General features: G+C 39.2%; 1 protein-coding gene across 4 annotated transcripts; it reads right to left on the reverse strand.

Moving 5' to 3' along the window:
- Positions 1-84: 84 nt before the first annotated feature.
- Positions 85-27,607, reverse strand: LOC127231247 (zinc finger protein OZF). 4 transcript variants are annotated; one of them, XM_051196732.1, is made up of 9 exons: positions 27,556-27,607; positions 27,211-27,306; positions 12,927-13,086; positions 11,475-11,632; positions 10,740-10,828; positions 9,795-9,921; positions 6,570-6,650; positions 5,196-5,275; positions 85-4,781 (listed from the first exon to the last, which is right to left on the reverse strand). In XM_051196732.1, the coding sequence occupies exons 4-9, from the start codon at positions 11,497-11,499 to the stop codon at positions 3,369-3,371; spliced, it is 1,815 nt and encodes a 604-aa protein (XP_051052689.1). In that variant the 5' UTR covers positions 11,500-11,632; positions 12,927-13,086; positions 27,211-27,306; positions 27,556-27,607; the 3' UTR covers positions 85-3,368. The 4 variants fall into 4 exon arrangements, with proteins under 4 accessions (XP_051052689.1, XP_051052691.1, XP_051052690.1 ...); XM_051196734.1 differs by having other exon boundaries at positions 27,207-27,306; positions 27,556-27,604; XM_051196733.1 differs by having other exon boundaries at positions 27,211-27,301; positions 27,556-27,577.

Consider the following 27,607-nt stretch of genomic DNA (forward strand, 5'->3'; position numbering starts at 1 on the left):
CATATCATTTACCAGGCCCCCAATTCCACCTTTGGGCGTGTTTCTTTTGTTTGTTTGTTTTTGTTTTGTTTTATTTTATTGTGATTTTTGTCTTAAGACAGTTTCTCACAAAGTAGCCCAGTCTCAGGCTACCCTTAAATCTGTGACCCTCCTGCCTTGGGTTCCAATCCCTAAGATTACAGTATGTGGCAACACACTCTGCTTTAGAGATAGACACCCTCCAAAACAATACCAGATACTTTCAAGATAAACTCAATGTAAATACAAGGAGAAATAATTGCAGAATGCAAGACAGGCCTAAAGTAAACTTAATTATACAACCAGGAAATATTGGGAATATAAGAAAAAATAAATTTTGTTTCACATGTGAAAATGAAAGCATGCCTAGAAAAATATACTCAAAAATTTTAAATGATATTGTAAATATTACGTGTTCTATAAACATAAAAGATACCAAACAGTTTAAGATGATAGAAAACAGGTACCCCAAACAGTATGCCAATTATTCTGGATCAGGATAACTGAACAGGTTAAGAATTTAGTGAAGAATACACTTCACTGTAGTATATGATACTGTTCTAATCTACAGCTAAAAACCAGTTAATTCATTTTAAAATTTTGTTTTGGTGGTACTGAGGATTGAAACCAGGGTCTTGTACACTGCTAAAGAGGCACTCTACTTATCCCCATACACCATTATTTCTTGCATAAGAAATATGCCAATTTTACTCAAGAATATCTATGAAAATCGTTATGTGAGTAAAAATAACCAACACTAAATACTAAAAATGATCCATTTGGCTCAAAATTGTAGTTCAGAGTAGAGTGCTTTTGTACTCCTGGGATTGTTTGATCCCCAGCAATCACACAAAACAAAAATGATCCTTAATGTCCAAGTTGAATATATCTATGAATTTAAGGTTAACATCAGACAACTAATATATAATCATCATTAATAAATGACTGCTTTATTTTAGCATCCTTTTACTCATTCCAGTATTTATTAGGTATTATGGACCAAGGAAGTCCTAGGTACTTGAGTCTTACCAGCAAATGAGTATGGTCATCATAGATATAAGGAAAACAATTAATGAATCTAAGAGGAATTTTACTTTATAATTAAAGAGATACTATAAAATCAATAAGCAAAATCCAGATGTTAAAAAAAAAACTATCTAATAAGCAAATCAGTATAATACCTCATTATAATTCTAAAGAAAAATATGCTTTTACTACTTTCACTGTTGTGCTAGACATCATATTCATTTCTGTAAAGAAACCACTAAAGTAGAAAAAAATAGCATCATTATCTATATTTCCGACTACCTGTCTGAGAAACCAAAAGAATCTGTATGTAAATATTGTACTGATGACCCTCTCAAATTCAGGTTAAATCTAAACCATGGCATGATTGTCCAGATAAAGTCTTTAGAATTTCATTTGATAGTCGAGGACCATAACCTCACCCAACAAGGCTGTGATTTTTATCAGAAGAGGGAAAAAAAAACCTCATTTCCAGCCTTGGTCATTTGAAAAGTCTGCTGATTTTTGTTAATGTGTGTGTATGTGCATGCTGGTATGTTCACACATTTGCTTGTGGCATGTGAAGCCAAAAGATAATGTCAAGTGTGCCCAATCAATTTCCATGAAGCAGTCAGCATCTCTTGCTGAACTCGGAGCTCATAGATTCAAGTAACCTAGTTACCCGAATCACCTGAGGATTCCCATCTTGCTTTATAATGCTTACAAGCATTGGGAATACAGGTGGGCCTCCATGCCCACCTGGCACTTAGATGGGTTCTGGGGAATCCAAATTCTGGTCCTCATGTTTGCATGGCAAAAGCTTTCCCCCTGAACCATTTAACTAGCTCCCATGCTGTCTTCCTTGTATGAGAAAATAAATTGCTGTATATTATGTGTCCAGGGCTAGAGATAAAAACTTTGCATATGCTAGGCAAGGACTATAATCACTGAGCTAAACCCACAGCCCTAAGATTTTATCCAAAATGTCATAATGGAACCTAATACTATGCTAAACTAAAATTTCATTTCTTTTAAAGTGAATTTTAAGCAACTTGGTTTATGTTGGTTTTGTGTTATATTTATTGTGTACATAAGTATGTGTTCAAGCTGTGGTATTCATGTATAAGTAGAGGACAACTTATAGCAGTCCATTCTCTCCTTTTACTTTGTACATCTCTGGAATAGAACTCAGTTCCTGATTTGATTTAAACCAGGTAAAGCACCTTTACCTTCTAAGCCATTTTGCCAGTGCTGTCTATGGTGTTTTGTGGTATGGAGCATTGCAGTTTAAAAAAAAAAAATCCAAGGAGCTTTGAAACTGAGTGATAGGTAGAGACTATTCTGATGAGGACTCACTTAGGAAGGAAAAACATGTTACTAGAACATGAAGAAAAAACTAATCGGTGATAATGTAATGGTCATGAACCTTGCAGAACTATATTCTTGCATTTTGCGTGGAAGTTAGAACTTGAAAGTGATAAAACAGGACATTTATATGAGAGCTGTAACTAAAGTGTTCACAAGGAGCAACTTGGTTCCTCCTGAGTGCCGTTAGTAAAATATGAAAGGGGAGACACTGAAACTAAGAAAGAATTGTTAATCATAAGAGAACTGTACCTTGAAAAACTCTCAGCTGATCCACACTTACAATAACTGAGAGATTTATACTAAGAGCCAGCTAGGGATATAGCTTAGTGGCAGAGTACTTACCTAGCCCTCAGTTCAATCCTCAGATCATCAATCTCAACCAAATTGAGGAATAGACATTGGATTAGTTACTGCCACTTCAATTCAAAATAGATCCAAAAGGTGGACTTTTTGAATTTGAATTTATTTATAGGACCACAGGAACATCTATAAATAGAATAGCTAGTAAGAACAGATAAGGACTGTTTCTTGGTATGCTCATCGGAATCAATGGGGTCAGAGTAGTTACCCATGTCCTATATTCATTTGGCTTGTGGTAAATTTTCATATTAACAAGACACACTGGCAGCCACTAACAAACAAAAAGATCAAATCTGTTTCATTATTTCATAACATTTAGAAATATAATGGCCTCATTTATGACCCATAAATGCTCAGATTCAAACATCCATAAAAAGGTTCCAGGGATGCAGCTCAATGATTTGAGTGCTTGCCTAGCATGTATAATGTTCTAGGTCAATCCTCAGCATTGCCCAAAAGAAGAAAAGTTTGAGGGGGCATCTAAATTATCCTATTTCATAAAATTAGGATGGTGTCTATAAGGCCAGTGTGAGATGTTATAACCCACACAAAGCAGTTAAGACTAATCTGATGATCTTTGGTGTCACTGTCAATATTTAAAGGTGGCAACAGATGGGCTAAATAGCAACACCCATACCCTCACACTGATAGGGTTTTTCTTCAGTGTGAACTCTGCTATGTTTCCTTAGACGTGAGTAAACAGCGAATGCTTTCCCACATTGCTTACATATATAGGGCTTCTCTCCAGTATGGGTTCGCATGTGAATGTTAAGAGATGTGGAATATATAAATGCTTTCCCACATATATTACACACAAAGGGCTTTTCGCCACTGTGAATTTTTAGATGTTTTGTGCGATGGGAGGAAGTTATGAAGGTTTTCCCACAATGAACACATTCAAAAGGCTTCTCTCCTGTGTGAGTTCTCACATGATGAATCAGACCAGAGGTCCTGGTAAAGGCCTTCCCACATTCCTTACATTCAAAAGGCTTCTCTCCACTATGAATTCGTACATGTGTGGCAAGACCTGAGTACTGAGTGAAGGCTTTCCCACACTCCTTACATTCATAAGGTTTGATTCCAGTGTGTGTTCTTATATGTTCAGTAAGCTGAGTAGATCTAGAAAAGGTTTTTCCACATTCCTTACATTCGTAAGGCTTTTCCCCAGTGTGAACTCTAATGTGTTCAGTAAGGCCTGACCATCGAAGGAAGGCTTTCCCACATTCCATACATTTGTATGATTTTATTCCAGTGTGAATTCTAACATGATCATTAAGGTATGAAACATTTTTAAAGGCCTTTCCACACTCCTTGCATACAAAGGGCTTTTCTTCATTATGAGTTTTTACATGTGCAGAAAGTCGAGAAAAATTAGCAAAGGACTTCCCACATATCTTACACACTTTGGATTTTTCTTCAGTATGAATTGATACATATTGTGTTAGGTGTGAGGAAACCGTGAAGGCTTTCCAACATTCCTTGCAGTCACAAAATTTTTCTCCAGTGCACATTCCCATGGGATTATTAAGGCATGCAAAATACTGAAAGTCCTTTCCACATTCCTCAAATTTATAGGGGCTTCTTGCATTGAGAATTGGAAGATGCATAGCAAAGCTAGTGGGATGAATAAAACCATTTCCATATTTATTCCAGTCATAGGGTTCTCCTCCATTGTGAGGCCTCATATCTGTCTGAAAGTATGACTGATTAAAAAAGACCGTCTCATAGTCTGTGCATTCAAAGGGTTTCTCATTTGTGCTAGTGCTTGGGTACATGATGTTTGGAGTCAGACTGAAGATTTTTCCACACTGATTAAGTTCAGAAACATTCTGTCCAGTAGAGGTTTCCTTGAGCAAAGAAAGAATGTCTTTTCCATACCAATTACACTCAGAACTGTATCCTTGGCTTTGCATGCTCACCTCTGTGTTAAGGCATAATTGTTCACCCAACACTTCTCCACCTGGCTTAGAGTCACAAAGGTCCTCTTCATTGTGGTTTCCTGACTGTTGAGGAAGGGATGAATCACCCACCTGAAGACAAAAACATTTTTATGTTCATTATGAATTTTATATTTTCTTTTCCATGTAATTATTTCCTGACCTCTATTTTTGCCAAACTGAATGGCAGATCCCTTTGCCAAAATCTGGATGTTTGGCTAATTATATGCATTAAAAAAAAAAAGTATATAGTTTCATAAAATTGCTTAAAACTTCCACGTCTAATTGCATAATGAAAAATACACGCTAGTAGGGGGGAAAAAAATGAGACATAATCTTTATGGTATATTTGGGGATTTTCCCAAGTCATGGTATTCCAAATAGTTCTCCAAAAGCATCAATTCCTTTTGAGTGCAGACTATTCATCTCTATTAGTTCTTTACAAAAGAACTCCCTCCTCTTTTTTTTTATTTGAGTAGGAAACAGAAAACACTCTGCTGATCTTACCATTTCTAGTTCACTGGAACTTTGCATCTTAAAATAATTCTGAAGCTCTGAATCATCAATTCTAGGTTGTAATTCCAATTCTGAAGTTAAATAAAAAGAGAAATGTAAGAAGTTCAGAAAATAAATGGTACGTAAAAGTGGTAAGGGTCATTGGTCTTTCTTTTCCTATTAAGCATATTAACAAAATAAAAGTGAAGGCTGGAAAGATGGCTCAGACATAAATGGCTAAAGCTCAAAACCAAAGAGATGAGAAAATAGTGACAGATGTAATAGAGTATGATTGTGACGCCTAAGAGGCTCAAGCCAGAGATTCTTTTTCTTTCTTTCTTTCTGGGGGGTGGGGACCTTGTTGTCCAGACAGGGTTTCTTTGTTTAACAGCTCTACTCGTCCTGGAACTAGCTCTGTAGACGAGGCTGGCCTCAAACTCACAGAGATCCACCTGCCTCTGCCTCCCAAGTGCTGGGATTAAAGGTGTATGCCACCACCGCCTGTCTAGAGAATCTTAAATTCAAAAGCAGCCTAGCCTGTGACACTCTATTTCAAAATTAGTAACAGAAAAACAAGGAAAAGGGGCAGGTGAGACAGCTAGTTGGTAAATCACGAAGACCTGAGTTTGAATCCTATAACCCACTTTGAAATGCCACATATAGTGACACATGCTAATAATTCCAGCACTGGAGAGGCAGACAGGCACATCCCTGAGGCTTACTGTTCAACCAGACTAGCCTGGTCAGTAAATCCCAGATCTTAATGAGAGACCTGGTCTCAAATTGTAAGGTGGACACGACCTTGTCACCAAACTTGATAATCTGAGTTTCAGCCTTGGAAATGACATGGTAGAAAGAGAAAACTCACTCCAAATTTGTTCTCTGACCTCCATAGGTGTGCTGTGATGTGTACACACACTTTCTCCTACATGTGAAAGAAAATAACTGCACAGATTTAAGAATTTTGTTATGCTAAAAATTCAGTAATAGGACTGCACAGTGGGTAAAATGGTTGCCTCACAAGCCCAGGCCCTGGGCTCAATTCCTAGCACCTTCAAAACAAGAACAAAAAAAGCTGTAATAAAATAATAATAAAAAATAGAGTCAATATTTTATGTATTACACACTGATCCTGTGGCAATTACAGAAACAGGGAGTCATAAAGTCTGAAAAAACAGTTAACGAACTAGGAAATGAAACACATAGTATTGTGTAAGACCACAGGTATGCACAAATAGATAGAAACAATAGATTATGTAAAATGGAAGATCCCAAACTTTGAGAAAAATGGCTCTAATCTTTGAGGCCAGTACATTGTAAAAATACTTGATTATAGTTGTAAAACAATACTGAACTCATCAAATAGATTTCTTCATGCATACTCACGTTGAGGAACTGTGCTTTCCATCGTCTCCAACTCTTCTTGTTTTAACCAGGGTGTCAGACTAGGAATGAAGAACTGACATCCTACATATGCAGAAACATATATGAATGGAAGAAGTTCAAACAAGAGACGACAAACTTTTATATGGCTAAGGAAATCATAGTTCAAATGAAAGAAAGGTAATTCTTTCAAAATGAGTAAAAATGCAAATACAGAGGAGGGGATGAAGAATTGTAGTTAGTGGTAGAGTGCCTGGTTAACATGACTAAGGCTCTAAGTATAACCTCTAGCACCATAGAAGAAAAGATAATATTCCTAGTTCTGTGTCCCCAAAAGGAGTCCCTGAGCCAAATGCAAGTTAATTAATGTACACTTTCAAGAGAAGCTATACATCCTCAAGGGTAGAACATTTTCCTAGCATGTGTACTGCCCTGGGGTTTCATCTCTAGCATGTTCATCTCTCTCTCTCTCTCTCTCTCTCTCTCTCTCTCTCTCTCTCTCTCTCTCTCTGTCTCTGTCTCTGTCTCTCTGCCTCTTCTTCTTTCTCTCCCTCTCCCCCTCTTTATCTCTAAAAACAAGTCTTCTATGCCAGGCACTGTGGCATATGAAACTTAAATCTCCTAACTTGGGAGGATAAGGACAGAGGATTCCAAGTTTGAGGCCAGCCTGGACTATACACAGAAGATTTTATTGCCAAAAAAATAGGTGAGGATCACAATGAGGGTAAAGGAAAGAGAAGGGGATGGGATAAAAACAAAACAAACAAACAAAAACAGCGAAGAAGAAAAAGGAAAAATGAAAGTGTAAAGGAAAAAATGGAGAAGGAAGATGGATGTGGTGGCCACACCTTTAATCCCAGCAGTTGAGAGGCAGAGGCAGGCAGAGATCAGTCTGATCTACACGGGGAGTTCCAAAGACAGACAAAACTAAGTGCCTCCCCACCCCCACCAAAAGAAAGAAAACAAAACAAACAAAAACAACAAAATTAGAGTTCTCAAAAAAGAAAAAGTGGCTAAGAAATATCCTTTTTAGATGTCCATTGTTAGAAAGATCTGGGAAGAGGTAGGGATGGGGGAAAATATGATCAATATGCATTACATGAAAAAAATTTTCTTTAAATGTTCAGCATCCTTAGCACTGAAGGAATGCAAATCCAAACAATTCTGATATTTCACCTTAGACTAGTCAAAATGACAAAGATCAACAAATGACCAGTAACAAATGCTGAAGGGGATGAGAGGAAAGGGGAACTCTCATCCACTGTTCATAGGACTGCAAATTAACATAGGCATTATGGAAACAGTGTAGAGAAATTCTCAAAAAGCTAAAGATAAATCTACCATATGACCCAGCTATATCATTCCTTGGCATATGTCCAAGGACTTACAATGCTATTCCAGATACTTGCTCAGCCATGTTCATTGTTGATCAATTCTAAAAAGTAGAAACAACCTAAATAAATGTCCCCCAACCAACAAATGGATAATGAAAATGTGGCATCTATAACTTATAGTAAAGAAAAAGTGAAATCTTGGACTCTGCAGGTAAATGGATGGGACTACAAAAGATCACAGTGAGTGAGGTATAAGACCCAGACAGACGTCACATGTTCTTTTTCATTGAGGCTCCTAGCTCTAAATCTTCAGATGTGAATATATAACCTAAAGTAGCTGTGGAAACCAGGAAACAGAAAGGACCATTGCTGGAGTCAGGAGAGTGAGGTAGTAATAGAGAACAGCAGAGTATAAGTGATCTGAAATGGAAAGTAGGAAAAATGGTGGTGGTGGGGCCTTTGGTTAGGAAGGAAAGGGGGTAAAATAACAGGAAGGATGTCTGAAAAAGTTATAAGGAATCATAGTTGAACAGGATTGTACAAGAGACTCCAAAAACACTACAGGTTATTGCTGCTGCCCTTGGTTGCCCACCAGAGGTAAGAAGGTTAGGTCCCAATTGCTAAAGATATCATTCACTTCAGACAAGACCCAAGGGACCCTGACATGAATGTTTCCTCCCTGAGGACTAGCTCAAGTAGCTTAGTGGGGCCACAAAAGCTTCCAAAACAGGGAAGCAAGAAAAGTCCAACCCAACTATGATACCTCTGAACCACAACAAAAACCAGCATGACAGGATAACCATAAGGATACAAAAATGACATAAATAGCCTTAAGACTTACTCAATGAGAGCCTTAAGACTTACTCAATGAGAGGGAAATCATGCCTTATATTGGAAACCATAGCTCTTGGAGAACCTATACCCACCACTTTACTAAACCAGCATAACCCAACTACGTTCTAACTATTTGTCTTCATACCCACAGATGAGTGTAGTCTTCACCCCTCATCCAAGAAACTTCTCTTTGGAACAGATAGAGAGACCATTACAGAAAACCACAACCAATCAAAATGATGAATTATGGAGCCCAGTCACAATGGATACAGCTACAAAACAACTCCTGCACCTAAGGTTCAGGAAACATTTTGGAAGAGGTGGAACAATAAAAGCCAGAAAACTCTCTGATCTTCTGGCTTTTATCTCTTAATAATGTCAGAGGCTATACCCATGAAGTATCAACATGACTGCCTAAATATAAGCTGAACAAGGAAGACACCAATATATATACATGCTCATGTGGAAGAAGGGAGCTCATTGATTCTCATGAGGCCTCAACCCTACACAAACAACTACATACAACTAAGGTATGCTAAGAGGGAGAAGAAACAGTCTTTCCCTGGGGAAGACTACACCAACTGATTTTCAGGTCAACCCTGAAAAATATACATACAAGAAAAACTATGCACATTATAGATTGTATTATATATTTAGGGATACACACACCACATGCATGCACACACGTACACATGCATACAAACAGAAGAATTAGAAAAGATATTTTGGGGGGGGTTATTTTTTGGTTTGTTTTTGTTGTTGTTGTTTTGATTTTTTCTTGAGACAGGCTTTCATTATGTAGCCATGGATGACCTGGCCTGGAATGTGTTATATAGATCATGACCTTGAACTCAGAAATAAACTTGCCTCCGCTTCTGCCTCTAAAGTGCTGGGATCAAAGGTGTAAGCCCCTTGACCCCATACAAAAACAGTGTCATTTTTAAATTGCACCTGTCATTCCATTATATTCATAATTAACAAGCTCAATCTCCAACACATTAAGAACCATGTAATATGCATCTGTTTCATAAAAGGTAATAAGTAATGCTGGCAATCTTACCTACTGAGGTCAAATTTTCGTAGTTCTCCAGCATCACCTCTCTGTATAGGTTTCTCTGAGTCAGGTCCAGTAAAGTCCACTCATCTGGGGTAAACTCCACAGTCACATCATCGAAGGTCACCAAATCCTAAACAGTTTCACACATGTTGATTTGAGCCAATTAATAGTCTTGCTAGTATGTACTCAATGGAAAATTAGGAAGGTGGACCTAATACCTATACATGGCTCTCAGATCAGCCTCAATCCAGCTGCAGGATTCAATGGCCCCAGGAATTCTCTCTAAACTCACTCTCTGTTGACCTACTGTCACATGACTTTAGCAGAATTTCATAAGCACGATTTCTACCAGCACAGCCAGGCTAGAAGTTCTTCTCGTCCTACTGTCTCATTGTAGCATATTCCTAAGCAAACTGCAGCTATCTAATAAGTAGATCATCTGACAAAAGAGTGCTCTCACCTGCCTTATCATCTGTCAGAGCACTTAACAAAAACAAAACAAAACAAAACATGCAGTTATCATATGAGGTTCAAGATTAGTGGAGGCTGTAATCCTCACAGGGGAGGAAAGTTAAGATCAGCCAGGACTACATAGTGAGTTAAAGATTAGACTATATAGCTGGACCCTATATAAAACAAACAAAAAGATCACCTAGTGGGAGTGGGGGATATCTCAATGGTAAAGCCTAGCATGAATAAAAAGGCTCTGGTTCAATCCCCAGCCAAGCAAACGGTAATCAGCAATTACGAAAATGATTTGCAAGATCACCAATATAAGGTTCTGTTCCCCAGGGAAATTCAACCAGACATTCTTCCCTTCCTAGGGAAAATGCATTCCCTTTAAAGTCCTGGAGGTTAAGTCTGTCTAGATTCTAGACTCTATATGGAAATGCATCTAGATCATGGATGAAAAAGTTATTTGGTAGAATGATATCCTTTCTTTTTTACCTGGTAACAATTTGCCTGGTTGTCAGTCACTGTCCCTTCTACTTCTGTGTTTTCTTCATAGATGTAAATAGGCTCTCTAGAAAGAAGGCCTGACAGGAAAGAAAGAGGGCATCAAATCCCAGAGCCACCATGTCATTTCACTCTAGTGTGACATTCCTGTCACCTTTATACTCAAACAACATAAACATATGTTCCTACCAAGAAATGCCACAGCACTTATGTCTCCCCTAAAGCCAAGGGGACAGGGTAGGAACCATGCTGCCTACTGAGAAAGGGGGTGTCCTTACTTTATAGATGAAGAAACTTAAGGTGTGAAAAATGCTGACTCTGGGGTTGATTAGACGATGCCATCAGGTTAATTTGAATACTGAAACCTGATACCCAAAGTTTGATCCCAGGATTCCACAATGAAGGAGAAAACTGACTCCCAAAAATTCCTCTGACTTCCACATGTACCCTCACTCACACAAATACACACACACAATAATAGTAGTAATAAGATAAAATAAAAATTAAAAACATGGCTCTACATTGCCCCTGGTGACAGAACTCATGACAATTATACAGCACCTCTTCTGAAAGCATACACACCAGGGCCCTAAATCACAAAACACCATTCATTATGTGGTCCATTTCAACTCTTTGTAAATGAACACACAAGCCCTTCCCACTGGACTTTGCTGGGCAGGAGAGACCTAAAACAGTCTTAAAAAAAGAGCTTCAACAAGGACTTACCATGGGACAAATCAATGGCTGCCATCCCGTGATGCTGATGGTGAGTGAATGTGCCTGAACACTCCCTTCCCTGATGCCAAGATCACTTCGGGACAGCTTATGAATCTAAGTGGACAGAGGCAATCTCCATTCCTCTTAATACAGGGTTATATGGAGTCCTGTTCACATCAATCATTAATCAACAACATCGAACGTCAGTCAGCAAACATCACACAGTAGTGCTCACTCTCTGCAGATAATATATGTGAAACCCACCAGCAAACATCTACTCACTAACAATAGCCATATGCATACCAATTAACATTTACTAGTTTTGTCAGAAGTTGTACTAGCATCTTTACATATATAAGCTCACATTATCATAACCATACTACATAGTAGATATCATTACCCACACTAAAAAACCCACATCCAGGCAGCACTAGTAATCAGTCTAGTATGACCCTGTTTGGAAATGAACTGAGACTTGATTAAGCTGAATTTGCCCAGAAAGCTTGATTTTCTATGACTGCTACTGCTCCCTAATGTGACAAAACATGGATTCCATAGCACTAATTCCAAATATTATGACTTAATTTAAAAAAAAAAATTGAAATAGTTTTTAAAATCAACATGACTGTTATTTGACAACTCTTAAGTATGTTTGGCACAAGGCACAATGCCACATGCTTAACTTAATGCTAGCACTTAAAAGGCCAAGGCAGGAAGCCTCAATCACATAAAGTCCCCCAGTTTTAACAAACAAACAAACAAAAAAAAAAAATCACATGGTGGCACATGCCCTTAATCTCAGCACTTAGGAGGCAGAGGCAGGTAGATCTCCCAGTTTAAGGCCAGCCTGATTTATAAAGAAGAGTTCCTGGGCAGCAGAGCTACACAGAGAAACCCTGTCTCAAAAAAACAAAATATAAGTCACCCTCCCCCCCACCAAAAACAAAAAATCAAACAAACAAACAAACAAAAAAAAAAAACCAAATATCTTGACTATTTGAATACATTTTACTTTTTTCTTTTCTCTCTTTTTTATAAAGGACTGGATCTTACACATTGTGTTATGAGGGCTGGACATGTAACTGAGGATGACTTTGAACTTCTGATCCTTTTACTTCACAACGACTAGGATTGCAGATGTGTTCCACCATGCCTGGCTTATGTGGTTCTGGGTTAGAACTCAGGGCCTTGTGTACACTGGCCAAGCACTCTGCCATGGGGATACACCCCCCAGCCCTGTGTCTGTGAACTATATCCAGGGCCTCATGTAAGCTAAATACACACTCTACCACTAATCTACACCTCCAAGTTCTGAATTTTTTAAAACTACTAATCTCATTTATTATAAACATAAATCAAATATGTCTGGAAAAGAACATAAGCATCTGAATTTTTTTATTATGTACTAGCATGGTACTTTCAATATACGTGTTAAAATAAAAGCATTACAAATAATCTTACCTCTTCTATTTCATTTACTGTAGGTACTGGAAGTTTATTTCAGGTCAGCCTTATTCTTTAATTCTCTCAGCAAGTTATTAGAAGTCCTATTCCTGTGGTAGGCATGAGCAGAGCAGGGAAGGACACAGAAAATATCCTGTTCTGTAAAGATGTAGAAGTCCTATGGGGAAATACAATCATAACAAAAGAACTGATATATTACTTCATAAGTGCTACAGGGAAAATCAAGCAGGTAAGAAGATTCCTGCATATGCACACACCGGAAACACAAAATTGCAAACTCTCTTGGGACAAGATGGCAACAGAAAAGAAAACTAACACTGGCTATACTGACAGGGATTTTTTTTTTTTTTTTTTTAAAGGAACTGAGGGCAAGAGATACAGTTTAGTGTCTTAAGAGCACTGGCTGCTCTTCTAGAAGACATGGGTTCAATTCCCAGCACCCACATGGCAGCTCATACTGTCTGTTACTCACGTTCCAGGAAATCTAACACCCTCTGAGGACACCAGAAATAAATGTAGTGCACATATACACAGGCAAAACACCCATTCATATAAAATAATTTTAAATTTTCTTAAAAACAAAACAAACATAAAACTGGGGAGATAATTCAGTCAGTAAAGTGCTTGTCATGCAAGCATGAGGACCTAGGTTCTATCATCAGTATCCATGGAAAAAAATCTGGGCATGTAATACCAGTGTTAGGGAGGCAAAGTTAGGAAGATCCCCGCAGCTCACTATCTAGACTCATCAAAATACAGTTCTGGATTCAACAAGAGATCCTGCCTCAAAATATAAGGTGGACAGTGGATGGAAAGATGGCTGAGTTATAAGAGCAATTGCTGCTTTTGTAGAGGACCTGAGTTCAATTCCCAGCATCTACATCCAGCAGCTCACACTGCGTGTTAACTTCAGCTCCGGGGACTCCAATGGCCTCTTCTGGCCTCCAAGTGTACCCACACACATAACAGGGGAGAAAAAAAAACACAATAAGTAATAATAAAACTAAATCTCTGAAAAATAAGGTAAAGAGTGATTGCAGAACACACCCAACATTTGCCTCTATACACACACCCACAAACTCAAAGAACATTTCAAGTACTAAGGTCTTAGTTGGAAACATTAGAATCAAAAATAAATTCCCTTTCCTCTTCACACTGGCACAGGGTCAAGAATTGGTCAGAATCTGCCCAGGGCTTTAGTATGGAATACCTTTTTAAATAAAGAGTACCAGGTGTTTTAAAACAAAAACTATTCAAGTTTCTTTGTCTTTTTCTTCTCTTTTTATCTAACCCAGATCCTAGCAGGAAGACGTGGTTGACCTTGAATTCACAGTCCTGCCTCTACCTTCTAATTGTTGGCATGTACTGTCAACGTTCTTTTCATAATGCAGGGGACAGAACCCAGAGTCTTGAGCATAACAGGCAAATGCTAAACTACTGAAGCTATATCCACAGCCAGAGAGGTTGACTTTTCTGTTTTCATTTCTTCAACAATTGCCTTCATTTTTCTTTTATTGTTAACTTGCAATAAATAGTTTACAGATTGCATATATATATATATTAATTAAACCTGGTTTTCATATATATATATATGAAAACCAGGTATAATGGGGAGGCTTTGTAAACCCAACACTTTCAAGACAGAAGCAAGCAAACTTAAAAGGCAGCCTGGGCAAAATAGCAATAATTATCTTAAAAGCAAGCAAGAACACAAACAGAACAAACTTGTAATCCCAGCTACTGGGGCAGCTGAAGCAAAATGATGAATCAAAAGCTCAAAGCTAACTTGAGCTATAGAATGAATTCAAGGCCAGCCTGGGCAAGTTAGTGGGATCCTATCTCAAAAAGAAAAAATGGGCTAAGGATGTAGCTCAGTGACAGTACACATGCCTAGGGTATGTCACACCCTAGGTTCAGTTCCCAGTATCCAACCCCACCACAAACATAAATAAGGCCCAATGAGATGGCTGCAGGCAAAGGATCTTACTGCTGAGCCTGATGACTTGAGTCCTAGCTATCCCCATGTCCCATATGGTAGAATGAGGCACCTGACTCCTGCAAGTTGTCCTCTGACCAAAACATGCACACTGTGACATATATTCTATCCTCACAAATAAGATTTCATAAATCCAATAGAATACTAACCTAACTAGTTAGTGCTCTACACACGTAAACGTCCCATAGCTCAACAAAATTCACCCTCACAAATTCCCTATGCTGCTTACTCTACAGATGATGAATCCCAAATGCTGTACTAAATAAAGCCCTAAAAATCATATTTAGACTCCAAGGACAAAATAGAGCCCACTAAGATTATCCCTAGGATCTTGTCCTTCTGGTTCCTTGCAAACCCACACTAGGGCCTCTCATGTAGCGATCCTTACAGTGGGACAGACATTCAGTAAAATCACATGAATCACAATGTTATCTGTGGGTGACTGTCTTGGGAGGTCAAACAGATGCTGCTTTAACTGCCAGCAGCAGTTACTTGTTTATTGTCTAGCCAATGCTGGGATAGAACTTAAGGGCTCACTCATTGTAGCCCTTTCCTAGACTATCTCCAATCATGATGGTATCTTTTGTTAAGATAGTCTCACTCCATAGCCCAAGCTGGTCTCAAACTTACAACAATTCTCCTGTCTCAGCTTTCCAATGGAGTGTGTTTAAAAAAAAAAAAAAAAAAAAAATTGTAAAAGGGCTCACTGGGTAAAGGTAGTTGCCATCAAGTTTGACAACCTAAGCTTGATTCCCAGATCCTACATGATAAAGAAAAGATAGCCAACTTCTCCAAACTGTCCTCTGGCCATAGCATGAGCATACCCCACTACACACACAAAATAAATAAATGGAAAAAAATAATTTTGTAAGTCTTCACAAAGTTTTTTTTTTTAAAAGGCACTTTTATTTACCCATGATGTAGCTGTACTCACCTGTGCAGGCAGATGTGGAAGCCAGAGATTGATGTTTGGTGTCTTCCACAATGGCTCTTATTTTTTGAGATAGTATCTCTTACTAAATTTGGGGATTTCTGTTTAGATAAGACTGGCAAGTCAGTTGGCTCCAGGAACCAACACTCTCTATATCCCTCTAGTACTAGAGTTACAGGCCCACACCACCTCATGCATTTAGTGAAGAATAAGAGTGTGAAAGGTGAGATGGAGGGAATCTCTTTGGACTCAAATGAAAGCCACACTCTTAAGCTTCCATCACACTTAGCTTCCTTGACCAAGGAAACATTATGTCCACTGGTTGCTCAGAAGACAATCTTTGACCTACTTGAAAACCCTCACTCTGGGGAAATAGATACCTGGAAAACAGGGAGCTTATTTTTCTAATGAACTTTCAAAAGCACTTGCTGCTGTCACTAGACTCACAACTATTACAAAATCCAGGGTCAATCTACTATACAACACAAAGACCAATACCCCATACAATAGAACTGTAAGATAGAAATGCAGGTCTTGAAGCACAATGTCATACAACACATCTACTGAACACACTAACCACAACTAGCAAATAGATACGATAGCCAGTGAAGGGTGTGGGTATGAATATGTGAATGTGACTATATATAAATGCATGTGAACATGCTGAGGCCAGACTGAAAAGATGGCCTTTGACACAAATATACATGCATACCCACAAAATAAGGAAGTCACCCTTAGCTAATGAGTTCTAGGAAGCCTAGGATATGAGACCCTGCCTCCAAAAAATTAATTTTTGTATTCTTAATAAATCCTTTATTATTTTCCCCAGGTACAAATTACCTAACAACAAATTAAAAAGAATTACTGGGCCAGCAATATGGCTCAGCAAATAAGACAGACAACCTAAGTAAATCCCTGGACCTGAAGTAGGAGAAAACCAAAAGTAGCATGCATATGCCCACTGTCAGAGAGAGGAACACTCACACAACTTTGGGAGTTGGAGTTTAAGATAGGGTCTCACTATGTAGCCTTGGCTAGCCTGATACTCACTACATAAACCAGGTTGGCTTTGAACTCATATATCTACCTGCCTCTGTTTCCCATCCCCTAGTGCTTGGATTAAAGGCCATCATGCCTGGCATAAATTAATATTTTTTGAAAAAAGATTTATTGGTCAGTTTCTGACCAAAGTGCTTGGTGCATGTGCTTGGGCAGAGCATCACTGTGGCAGGAGCTTCTGGCAAAGTTCTTCATAAGTGGCAGGCAGGAAGCAGAGTAACACAGTAACAAGAAACTAAAGTAAGACACCAACCCCCAAGAACATGCTCATTAACTTTATTTAGTCAATCCCATCATATTCCAATAGTTTATGCAAACTTTGAATCCATCAATGGATCAAATCATTAAGCTAAAGCCCTCATAAACTAATCCTTTCCAGAACCACCCTCACAGAAATACCCAGACATTGCTCAATTCTACAAAGTCAACAGTCTCCCTTCAGTTTTTCCTATATACATAGCAGCTAGTAAGGGATTTATGCTTGACTTTCTTTCCCTTAATACGACGTCCACCATTTTTACTCATATTGCCACAAATAACAGAATTTTCTTCACTTTAAACCAGTCTCCATTCACTTATAAGAATTCCAGTTTTAGACAGGTGGTAGTGGTGCATGCCTTTAATCCCAGCACTCAGCAGGCAGCAGAGGCAGGCAAATCTGATTTGAGGCCAGCTGGTTCTACAGATCGAGTTCCAGGACAGCCAGGACTCCACAAACAAACCCTATCATGGGGGGGGGGGGGGAATCCAGTTTTAAATGTGACCAAGGCAAGAAAGAGTTCAGGCTGTACTATAAGCTTTTCCAGCACTTCTGTTAAATGACCTTACAGATCAAGGGAAGCAGGGTACTGTTAACAGTCCCTGACAAGGACCATGAGGAGACTCAACGTACAGTTTTCACGTAACTTGAACCAAACCTGTAACATTTCCTGGATGAAGCTATTCTCAAAAGGAGCAATATCTTAGCCCTGGCATATGATAAAGGCTGAACAACTACAAGATATCAATATACAAAATGGCTGGAATTTCCTAAAGTTGAGTCACCTGACTCACCAAGCCGTATGTTCGGGCATGCAACAACAAACTGCCATCAAACAGAAACAATACAGAAAACACTGCACTAAAACTGGGTGTGGTAGTGGTGTGCATCTATAATCCCAGCACTCACGAGGCTGAGACATGAGAATCAACACTAGCCCAATGATTATACCAAGACAAAGGAGAAACTGAATGAGCTACTGGTGTGATTCAATGGGTAGCATGCTTGGCCAGCATACATGAAGCCTTGTGCTCCTTCCCTAGCACTACATAAAACAAGGATTAGGAGCACATGTCTATAGACTCAACACTATGAAGGTAGAAACAGGGGCTGACAGTCAACTTTAGTGTTCAAGGCTGGCCTTGGCTACATAAGACCCAATCTCCCCCAAAAAAGAAAGAAGAAAAATTACAAAATCCTAAGGTCTGTCAACTCCAGTGAGCACAAGTAAACTTGTGGCAAGACCTTGTGATGGACTAGTTCAATGCTGGCTTCAGTTGCATTGCTCTCAAACACAGGAAAAGACCTACTTCACACATGAGCCTGCATGACATACAGCACCACCTGAAAGGAGAGCAAAAAGATAAAGTTCTATAGTACGACTGAACTCTGAAGATTTGTATTTATGGGAAATCATCATCAAAGCATTTACCACCCAAGCATGAAGACCTCAGTTCAAATCCCCAGAAATCATGTGAAAACCAGAAGCAGCAGAAGCATGGATGTCTGTAATCCAGCATGCCTATGGGAAGGTAGAAAGTAGAGGCAAAAGCAGCCCAGAAACAGCAGGAAGCCTGTTGGACATAGCGGAAAAACAGACTCAATACAAGGTAGATGGCAAGGATCCATATCTGAGGTTGCCCTGATTCCACAATCATACATATACATACATACATATATACACACAGAATTTTTTAAAAAAAATAAATGAATGAATAAAATGTGTAGTTTAAAAAAAAATCATCTCTGTAAAGAACCTCAAACAGTGTGTTTGCTGTTTGCCTTGCCAGGATGCCTATGCACTAGTTCAAGAGGAGTAGCCAAACATTTGTCTAGACAGTCCATGGTATACAAAGGCAGTGAAAGAACATCTGTAAGGGCATGGGGGAATACACTTGTAACCCCAACACTTGGAGGGCCCTCTTACACACACACACACACACACACACACACACACACACACACACACCTCTCTCTCTCTCACCAGACTGCCTTGTCTCAAAGAATACAAGGTATCAAGGCATTTGTGCCTCCCTAAATCCCATCACAGGTGATCTAAAAGAATACAATCACTAAGCCAGGTGTTGGTGGTGCACACCTTTAAACTCCACACTTGGGAGACAGAGGCAGGCAGATCTTTGTGAGTTAACAATACAGAGAAACTCTGTCTCAAAAAACAAAAACAAAAAGAATACAATCACTGGACCAGGAATGCACTCTGTGGTAAAGAGTGTTCATCTAGAATGTTCAAGGCTCAAGTGACCCTCAGCATAGGGTTAATAAGGAGAATTATCTGAGTTGTTTGCAGTACATCTTGGAATTCTTTCTTCTATTCAAACTAGCCCTTCACCTCCCTGAAGGAGTATCCAAAGTTATTCAGCTCCTGGGACTCAACACTGACACACCCAGGGGCCTGGAATTACTCCAAAGATAACAGCCAGAAATTTCCTCTGCCAAAATGAACTGCCAGAGGGATCTGATGGAACCAGGCAGCTTGAAAATGTCCTTATCATCTTCTGTATATCCTATCCAAGGGATCCCAAAGAGCTAGCTATCTCAAAGAGTTCTGGGCCAGTGAGGTGTATCAACAGGCAAAGGTCCTTGCTATAAAGCCTAATAATCTCTCTGGGACCCACACAGAGAAAAGAGAGAAATAAATCCTTAAAAATTGTCCTCTAGCCTCCACAGGTAAACTGAGGCATATCATCCCTACCAAAAAAAATTTTAAGAACCTAATTTTAAAAAAATAATAAGAGTTTTTGATACTAAGCCAATCAGGACATGCATTTATTGCTGACTGAGTAAGTTATGGGGGAAACACCTTCAAAAACTACTGGCAGCATCCATGAGATTCCTGTGTCCACACACTGTAAAAGGTATGTTCCTGTGCATAAAATGGAAGCAAATGTCTTTCTTACCAGTACAACCTGCAGTTCTAAACTGGAAAAAAAGAAAAAACAAAAGAAAGAATAGAATAGATGCACTGTGGTTAAACACTGAAATTCTCGGCAGTAAACAAAAAGGCTGGACAAGAATATACATCAACATATACACACACAAATACATTTGTTTCTTATTTTTCATATGTATGTCTCTATGGTTTGCATATGTATATCCATGTTCACTGTATCAGTCAGGGTTCTCTAGATTAAAGGTATCTTCCACCTCAAAAGAGGGTCTTCCTAACTTCAAGTGATTTAATTAAGAAACATATCCCTTGGGGCTGGAGTTTCTGTGGTTAAGAGCACTGGCTCTAGATTTAATTCCCAGCACCCACATGGCAGCTCACAACTGTCTGTAACTCCAGGGGATCTAACATCCTCACATAGACAATATGCAGGCAAAATACCAATGAACATAAAATAAAATAAATAATTATTTTTTAAGAAGGAAAGAAGGAAGGAAGGAAAGGAAAAGAAAATTCCCCACAAGCATAACAAGAAGCTTGGGTTTTCATCAATTCCAGATGTAATTGACAACCAAGAGCTGCCATCACAGGCACACATGTGATGCAGGTGTGTATGCTAATGAGGAAACCTGAATTTGATTATAATCAGTCTTCCTCAGACACTCTCCATTTTACTGAGAGCTTGCCAATTCAGCTAGTCTAACTAGCCAGCTTACTCAACAGATCCTTAATCTCTGCTTCCTGAGTGCTAAAATTATAGACCGGCTACCACAGCCACCCAACATTTATGTATTTATGTGGGCTCCATTCTCCATAACCCAGAAAGGGCTTCCCCCCCAGCCCAAGATTCTGTGTTCCAATACACAGTAGATGTCCCTGGGTGAATGGTTCCAGGTGCCATGCAGATCCCCAAATATGAAAACTATTAAATCCCTTATGTAAGAATCACATAGTATGTCGCCAGGCGTTGGTTGGCTCAACCTTTAATCCCAGCACTTCCAGAGGCAGAGGCAGGCGGATCTCTTTGAGTTCAAGGCCAGCCTAGGACAGATTCTAGGCTCCAAAGCAATATAGAGAAACTTTGTCTCAAAACCCCCGCCCCCCCCCCAAGAAGAATCACATAGTATTTGTGTATTACTTATGTACTATATGATATCACCAGATTACTCACAGTATGTAGCTCTGATGGCAGAGTACTTGCCTAGCCTGCATGAGGCCCTTGGTTCAATCCCTGGCACAGCACAGCACATGCCTGTAATCTCAGCATTAGGAGGTGTAGACAGAAGATTAGGAATTGAAGATTTCCATGAATATTGAATTCAAGGCAAGCATGGGTAAAATGAGAACCTAACTAAAAAAAAAAAAAAAAAGCCCTAATATAATAATATGCATGCTGTGTGGTTGTTATGCTGTATTGTTAAGAAAATAATGGTAAAAAGTCTATACATGTACAATATTGATGCAAGTGTTGAGTCAGATAAAGACAGGATGCAGCTGCAATATCAGCATTCAGGAGGTTGAGGCGGGAGGTGTGCAAGTACAATGCTAGCCTAAACTACCGTGCATTCCAGGACAGCCTCAGCTACTTGGTGAGACTATTTCCACCCCCACACACCTGTACCCCCACCCCACCCCCAAAAAAATACCAAATGGGAGAGTGATGTATGTGTGTATGCCAGCAGGTAGAAAGAGGACAGTGAATTTGAGGCTATTCTGAGCTGTACAACAAAACTCCCACTCAAAAAGATGCAACAAATGCCTACATAATAGATATCAGAACAATGTAACACTTTCTTCTAACACAGAAGGCTGAATCAGGACTTTACAGGGTCCCCACACACAGTCTGAGTGGGAGAAAAGATGAATATTCATGAAATTGGCTCCACCCAAAGAATGTTTGACTTCAGTTCCATTTTAAACTCAAGGGAAGGCATTTCTCAAAAGACACTGGAAATGAGACTGTCAACATGGTCATTTGAGCTCTGTCTAGCACAAAATATCTAATCAAAAGGCAAAGGGGCACTAACCCACTAGTTACAACAGCTGTTCCCAACTACCAAAGAGAAAGCAGGATACAAGGGCAAAAAAGGAAGTTTGGAGTCTCATCTTCTTCCATGATAGTTAGCAGAAAGTTACAACTAAAAATAACACAAAGGAAAAGGACTACATAGACAGTTCAGTGACTAGGAGTGTGCACTGCCCGCATAGATACTCAGTTCAATTCCCAGCACCCATCTTGGCAGCTCAAAACTGCCACAGTAATTCCAACATCAGGGAAATCCAAGTCCTCTGGATTTTGCAAACACACATATACACACCTAAAAATCCATTAAAAGGAGAGAGAAAGGAAGAGAATGAAGGGCATTCTTTCAGATATATAACCCAGAACAATATTCTTGCTGAAGGAAATATAGGAACAATACCTGAAAAAGCAACCTCAGTGGGAGGTGGGAAAGGTAAAAGCCAGTGGCACACATCTATAGTCCTAATAATTGAGAATCTGAGGCAGGAGGATAGGGAATTCAAGGCCAGCCTTAGCTACATATGTAGAGCTACAGTCCTTTTCCAGTGGATTATAATAATTGTGTCCAAGCATTCAATCTTTTGTCCCCTTTTCTTTGAAATCACTGGAGATTAAATTTGTTTTATTCTTCTTCTTTTGAAATAGTCCCCACTGACCTTACACTCACAACCCTACCACTACCAGGTCCAGCTCCTAATTCAGCTCCCACTACCCTTTCTGGTACTGGGAATCTAAAGCCTCACATATGCTACCACTGAGATAGCCAACCTTTTTTTTACTTATTTTGAAACAAGGGCTCACTAAGTTGACTAGGCTGTCGTTGAACTCACTTTATGATGGGCGCTGGATGGAGGGAAGTAGGGGAGAGTGGGAGAGGAGGGAAAGGGAACTGTGTTTGGTATATAAAACACATAAAAAAATTTAAAGAAAAAAAAATAACCCTTAATGGCCTTGAATTTTCAATCTTCTTACCTACTTCCAGTAGCTGGGATTACAGGTCTGAGCAGCCAGTCCTAGCTCTAATTTAATCTTTGGTTAACAAAGAATGTTATTTACTCAGAATGTATCTAAACATGAAGATTAATGAATATGGTTTTGATAGTGATATCTTGTCTATGTGGGACTGTTTCTTCTCACTCTGGGGAAGAGTTACAGCTTCCTTTGTATTTTCTTAGCTAGAATATAGACTTTTTATTACTATTATAAGTGTCAAAACACATGAAAGAGCTAAAAAACCATACTGTGGACTGTTGCAGTGTCTCAAGCTACACTTCAACACATGCTACATAATACAACACCAGTTCTTTCCCCTCCACCTCTGCTACTTGCTATGTAGTTCAGGCTGGTCCGAGCTGCACCTACCTATCTTCCAAGTGCATCAACATAGTCATGTGACATTTTAAGACAATAAATGTGTTAAAACTTGTTAAGCACTAATTAATAAGTATACACAAGTTCTCTTTCTATTTTGAAACTCAGGCTGGTCCTGAGTTTCACCTGCCTATCTTCTCTTCTAAGTCCATCAACATAGTCATGTGACAATTTAAGACAGTAAATGTGTAAAAACTTGCTAAGCACTAATTATTAATAAGTATACACTTTATTTTTCTATTTTTTTAAACAAGTGTTTTCTAATGAAGTCAATTGCTTAAGAGGGGCATGCATCCTTGTGTGGAGAACAGAAATGTAGCTTAGTGGTACAGCACTTGTTTAGCACTCACATGGCCCCGATTCCAAGGGTAGGAAAAGGAGAAGATGTCAAAGAAATTCATCTGTATGTGGTACTATCATTGATTTATCCCTCCAATTTACTGCAAGATGAGTCTCCTGTCTGCACCTACTGAGTCCAGAATTACAGGACTTTACACTATAGTCAAGTATATGCAGAACTAGAGATGGAACCCAGGATTCCCTCCACGCCAACTGAACCACATCCCCAGCCCTCACAGTTGTTTCTAACATAATACAATTTTAGATAATTGTGAATACTTTTAATAGTATTCATACTTGTTTATTTTTTTCTTATTTACATATAGATCCCAGTTGTCCCTCCCTCCCATGTCCCCAACCACCCTCCCACCCTCCCCAATAGTATTCATATTTAAATAATAGTTTTGACTTTTCTACTAATACTATAATTTCAGAACATTCACATTCAAATATTTAACAGATACTATTACTAGTTCAAATTATTTCTTCACTAAATTCTGCCACAAGCATTGTATGTACAACCTTACCAACTACCAATTCCTCATTAAAATTTTTTATTTGTTTGTTTGGCTGAGTTTTCTGAGACGAGGTCTCATGTAGCTTAGGTTTACCTGGAACTCAGTATACTGTCACTCAGGTTGACCTAGAACTCAATATCTTCCTGCTTCAACTTCAAAATATTGGGATTACAGGTATTTACTACCATGTCTAGCTTTCCCTCATCTTCTTTTTTTAACTCCTCTGACACCATCAATTTTTAATCTATGTTCCTTAAAAGGCAAATATAGAAGATGGCATGGATATTGTCAAGCCAAAGTACCCCTTGATATTCTCAGCTATACCACACTGCAGGGGAGTCTTCCAGTCATTTACCCCTGGAGTGGTTCCAATTTGTGTCAGTATTTGTAAGTAGTCACATAGGACTGGTTCCTCCTGTAAGTAGAACTAGAACATTCCCCCAGGGAAACTGAGTCCTAGTTTAGATAGGGGAAACCCAAAGCAGTCTAAAAACCATTCATAGAGGCCCTGACTGTTCAGGATCAAAAAACACTTCCTAAGATTAATAAATAACATAGATGAATTTTATTTTATAGGTATGTCTGCATGTATGTCTATGCACCACTTGTATGCCTGGTGCCCATGAAGGTCAGAGAGAGCACTGGATTCCCCTGAAACTGGACTTACAGATGATGTGAGCTGCCATGTGAGTGCTGGAAATCAAACCCAGGTCCTCTGCAAGAGAAACCAGTATTCTTAACCACTGACACCCCCTTGTTTATTTAGGGTCTTTGCTATATAGCCTTGACTAACTTAAAAACTTAGCAGCAATCCTCTGTCTCCACCACCCAATTTCTGGGATAAGAGTTTGTGTACCACCAAAGAAAATGAATAAAATTACTGTCAAGCCCTAACTCAAGGCTCTCCTCTTGCAATGTACAAATATAATTAGTCACTGCTTACCATCCTCTCTTTACCTCCTACGTCCTTCTCTTTCAACATGGTTATTCCTACACCCTGTCATTTAGTCTCAACTTAGAACTCACTTCTTTTGGAAGTGAATATGATCAAAATACATTATATGAATATATTAAAATGTCATATTGAAACCCATTATTTTGTTCAATGAATATATTCAAGTAAAAAGGTATATGGAACCATTATGCTGAGGGAAGAGGAATGAGAAGAGAAGGAAGGAGCAGGAAAAGAAGCACTAAGCCCAAAGAGACAGCTGAATGTGTAAAGGCATTTGCCACCAAGACCAAAGCTCACTGAGTTCAATTCCCAGTACCCACATGATAGAAGGAAAGAATGGACTCCAGTAGGTTGTTCTCTTACACACAACACAGCATATACATGCACTCATGTGGACAAAATAAAATGTAGTTTAAGAAGTTAAGTAAAAAGACAGGGTATGTAACTCAGTGACAGAGCACACACCATGTCCAAGGCTTTAGGTTCAGCATCCCCCAGGCTTTCTGTCTCTCTCTCTCACACACACACACACAATTTTATTTCCTTCATGTACCCTCATATACCAATAGAATATATTAACTCAATAACTCAATAGAGAATATATTAACTTCGAAAACTGATCATTTTGTAATACATTTATTCTGTTTTTAAGAACAAGCTTAGCTGCAATTCTTTCGATACTGGTCCCTTCCTTTGTAATGCTGAGGATGAAACCCAAGGCCTCAAATATTTTAGGCACTTTACCACTTCACTCTCTCAGCCATCAAAGCATCAATCAGTCTACAGAAAAAAAATTGGAGAAAAATTTTTAAATGGGCAAAAATTCCAACAAAAACAAACCATCAAAATATACACAGAAACAAGGAGAAATATACATCTCCTGACAAAGTATAACAGCAACATGACTGCTCTGGGTTCAAAGAACCTAAAAGACATCTGAAATTTTCTTTAAGAACCTTAGAGGGGACTGGAGAGATAAATGGCTTATCAGTTAAGAGTACATACTGCTATTCTAGAACCTGAGGTCTGGTTCCCAACACCATACCAGGTGGCTCACAACCTCCTGTAACTAGCTCCAGGGACCCCATGCCCTTTCCTGACATCCAAGGGCGGTGCACTCAAAGGCATAAACCCACACCCCATACATAAATATCTAATTATAAAAAATAATTAAAATTTAAATATATTAAATAAACAACAAAACTGCCTTAAGGAGATCTGGGTTCATAGTTCAGTGGTAGAGAGCTTACCCAACATGCACAAAGCCCTAAACTCAATTGCCACTGCCACAAAAGCAAAACAAAGAAACTTTGAAGAGATCTGTGATACAAAAACACCCAATTTTATAACAATGAAGAATTCTGATTTCACACAAAGAAGATATTAAATAACGTTATTTTTAATTATCTTGGTTGAAACATTACTATGGTCTCCGTAAAAGTACCGTGTCTGAAATTCTCAACTTATTTCAAATAGTACACTGTAAAATGTTATTTTATTTTTCCCTGGAAAAAGCTAATCAGTACTAACTCAACAAAGCCTCCATTTTTTTAAAGTCTGCAAGGAGGCACAGGCCTACAACGTTCAGACAATAGCTAACTATTTGGGCTAGGGTGTACCTCAGCAGGAGTGCTTAGCATCATGAAGTCACAAGTTGCACCCCCAGCATCAATGAGAGTAACTTGTTATCCTTACTTTTCTTCGACACAAAGAGATCCGTGTATGATCTATGTACGTTTATATTTACATACAGATAAATGCATCCTGCGTAAGTGTATAACAAAGTTACCTTTTTTAAAAAAATAAAATGGAATGTGTCTCAGGTAAACAGCTGTCCCACAAAAGCTAAATTTTCGGATAAAACATTCCTTTCACACACACACACACAAAGAAGAAACGAAGAAAGGGCTGTGTTTACCCACCTTTCGGCCAAAGCTCGGTTGCAGCAGACAGAATCGCCCGGTCCGAGAATGAAAGATGCAGCGTCTCAATGTGATGCCAATGGCGGAAAGTCTATTCTTTCGGGGGGGGAGGGGGATAAGAACAATTCCACAAAGGTTACTTTACACAGGATTTAGAAGAAAGGTGGATGCAAGCAGCTCAGCGCTGAGTCGTGATGCGCACTCGGGCCGTGGCACCTTGGAAGGGCTGTAGAACCCGAAGGACGCGCGGCCCCGTGAGCAGAGCTCGGCTCGCCTCCCCACCGAGGCCTAGCTAGTCCTCTCCCTCCCGGTGCCAGCCCCCGCATCCCCTCACCGAATACTCACCGACCGGAGTGGAGAGCCCGCGGACAACCGCCGAGAAGGACCCAGAACCCCG

The sequence above is a fragment of the Phodopus roborovskii genome, unplaced genomic scaffold (genome assembly GCF_943737965.1).
Source record: "Phodopus roborovskii unplaced genomic scaffold, PHOROB, whole genome shotgun sequence".
NCBI classification, from domain to species: domain Eukaryota; kingdom Metazoa; phylum Chordata; class Mammalia; order Rodentia; family Cricetidae; genus Phodopus; species Phodopus roborovskii.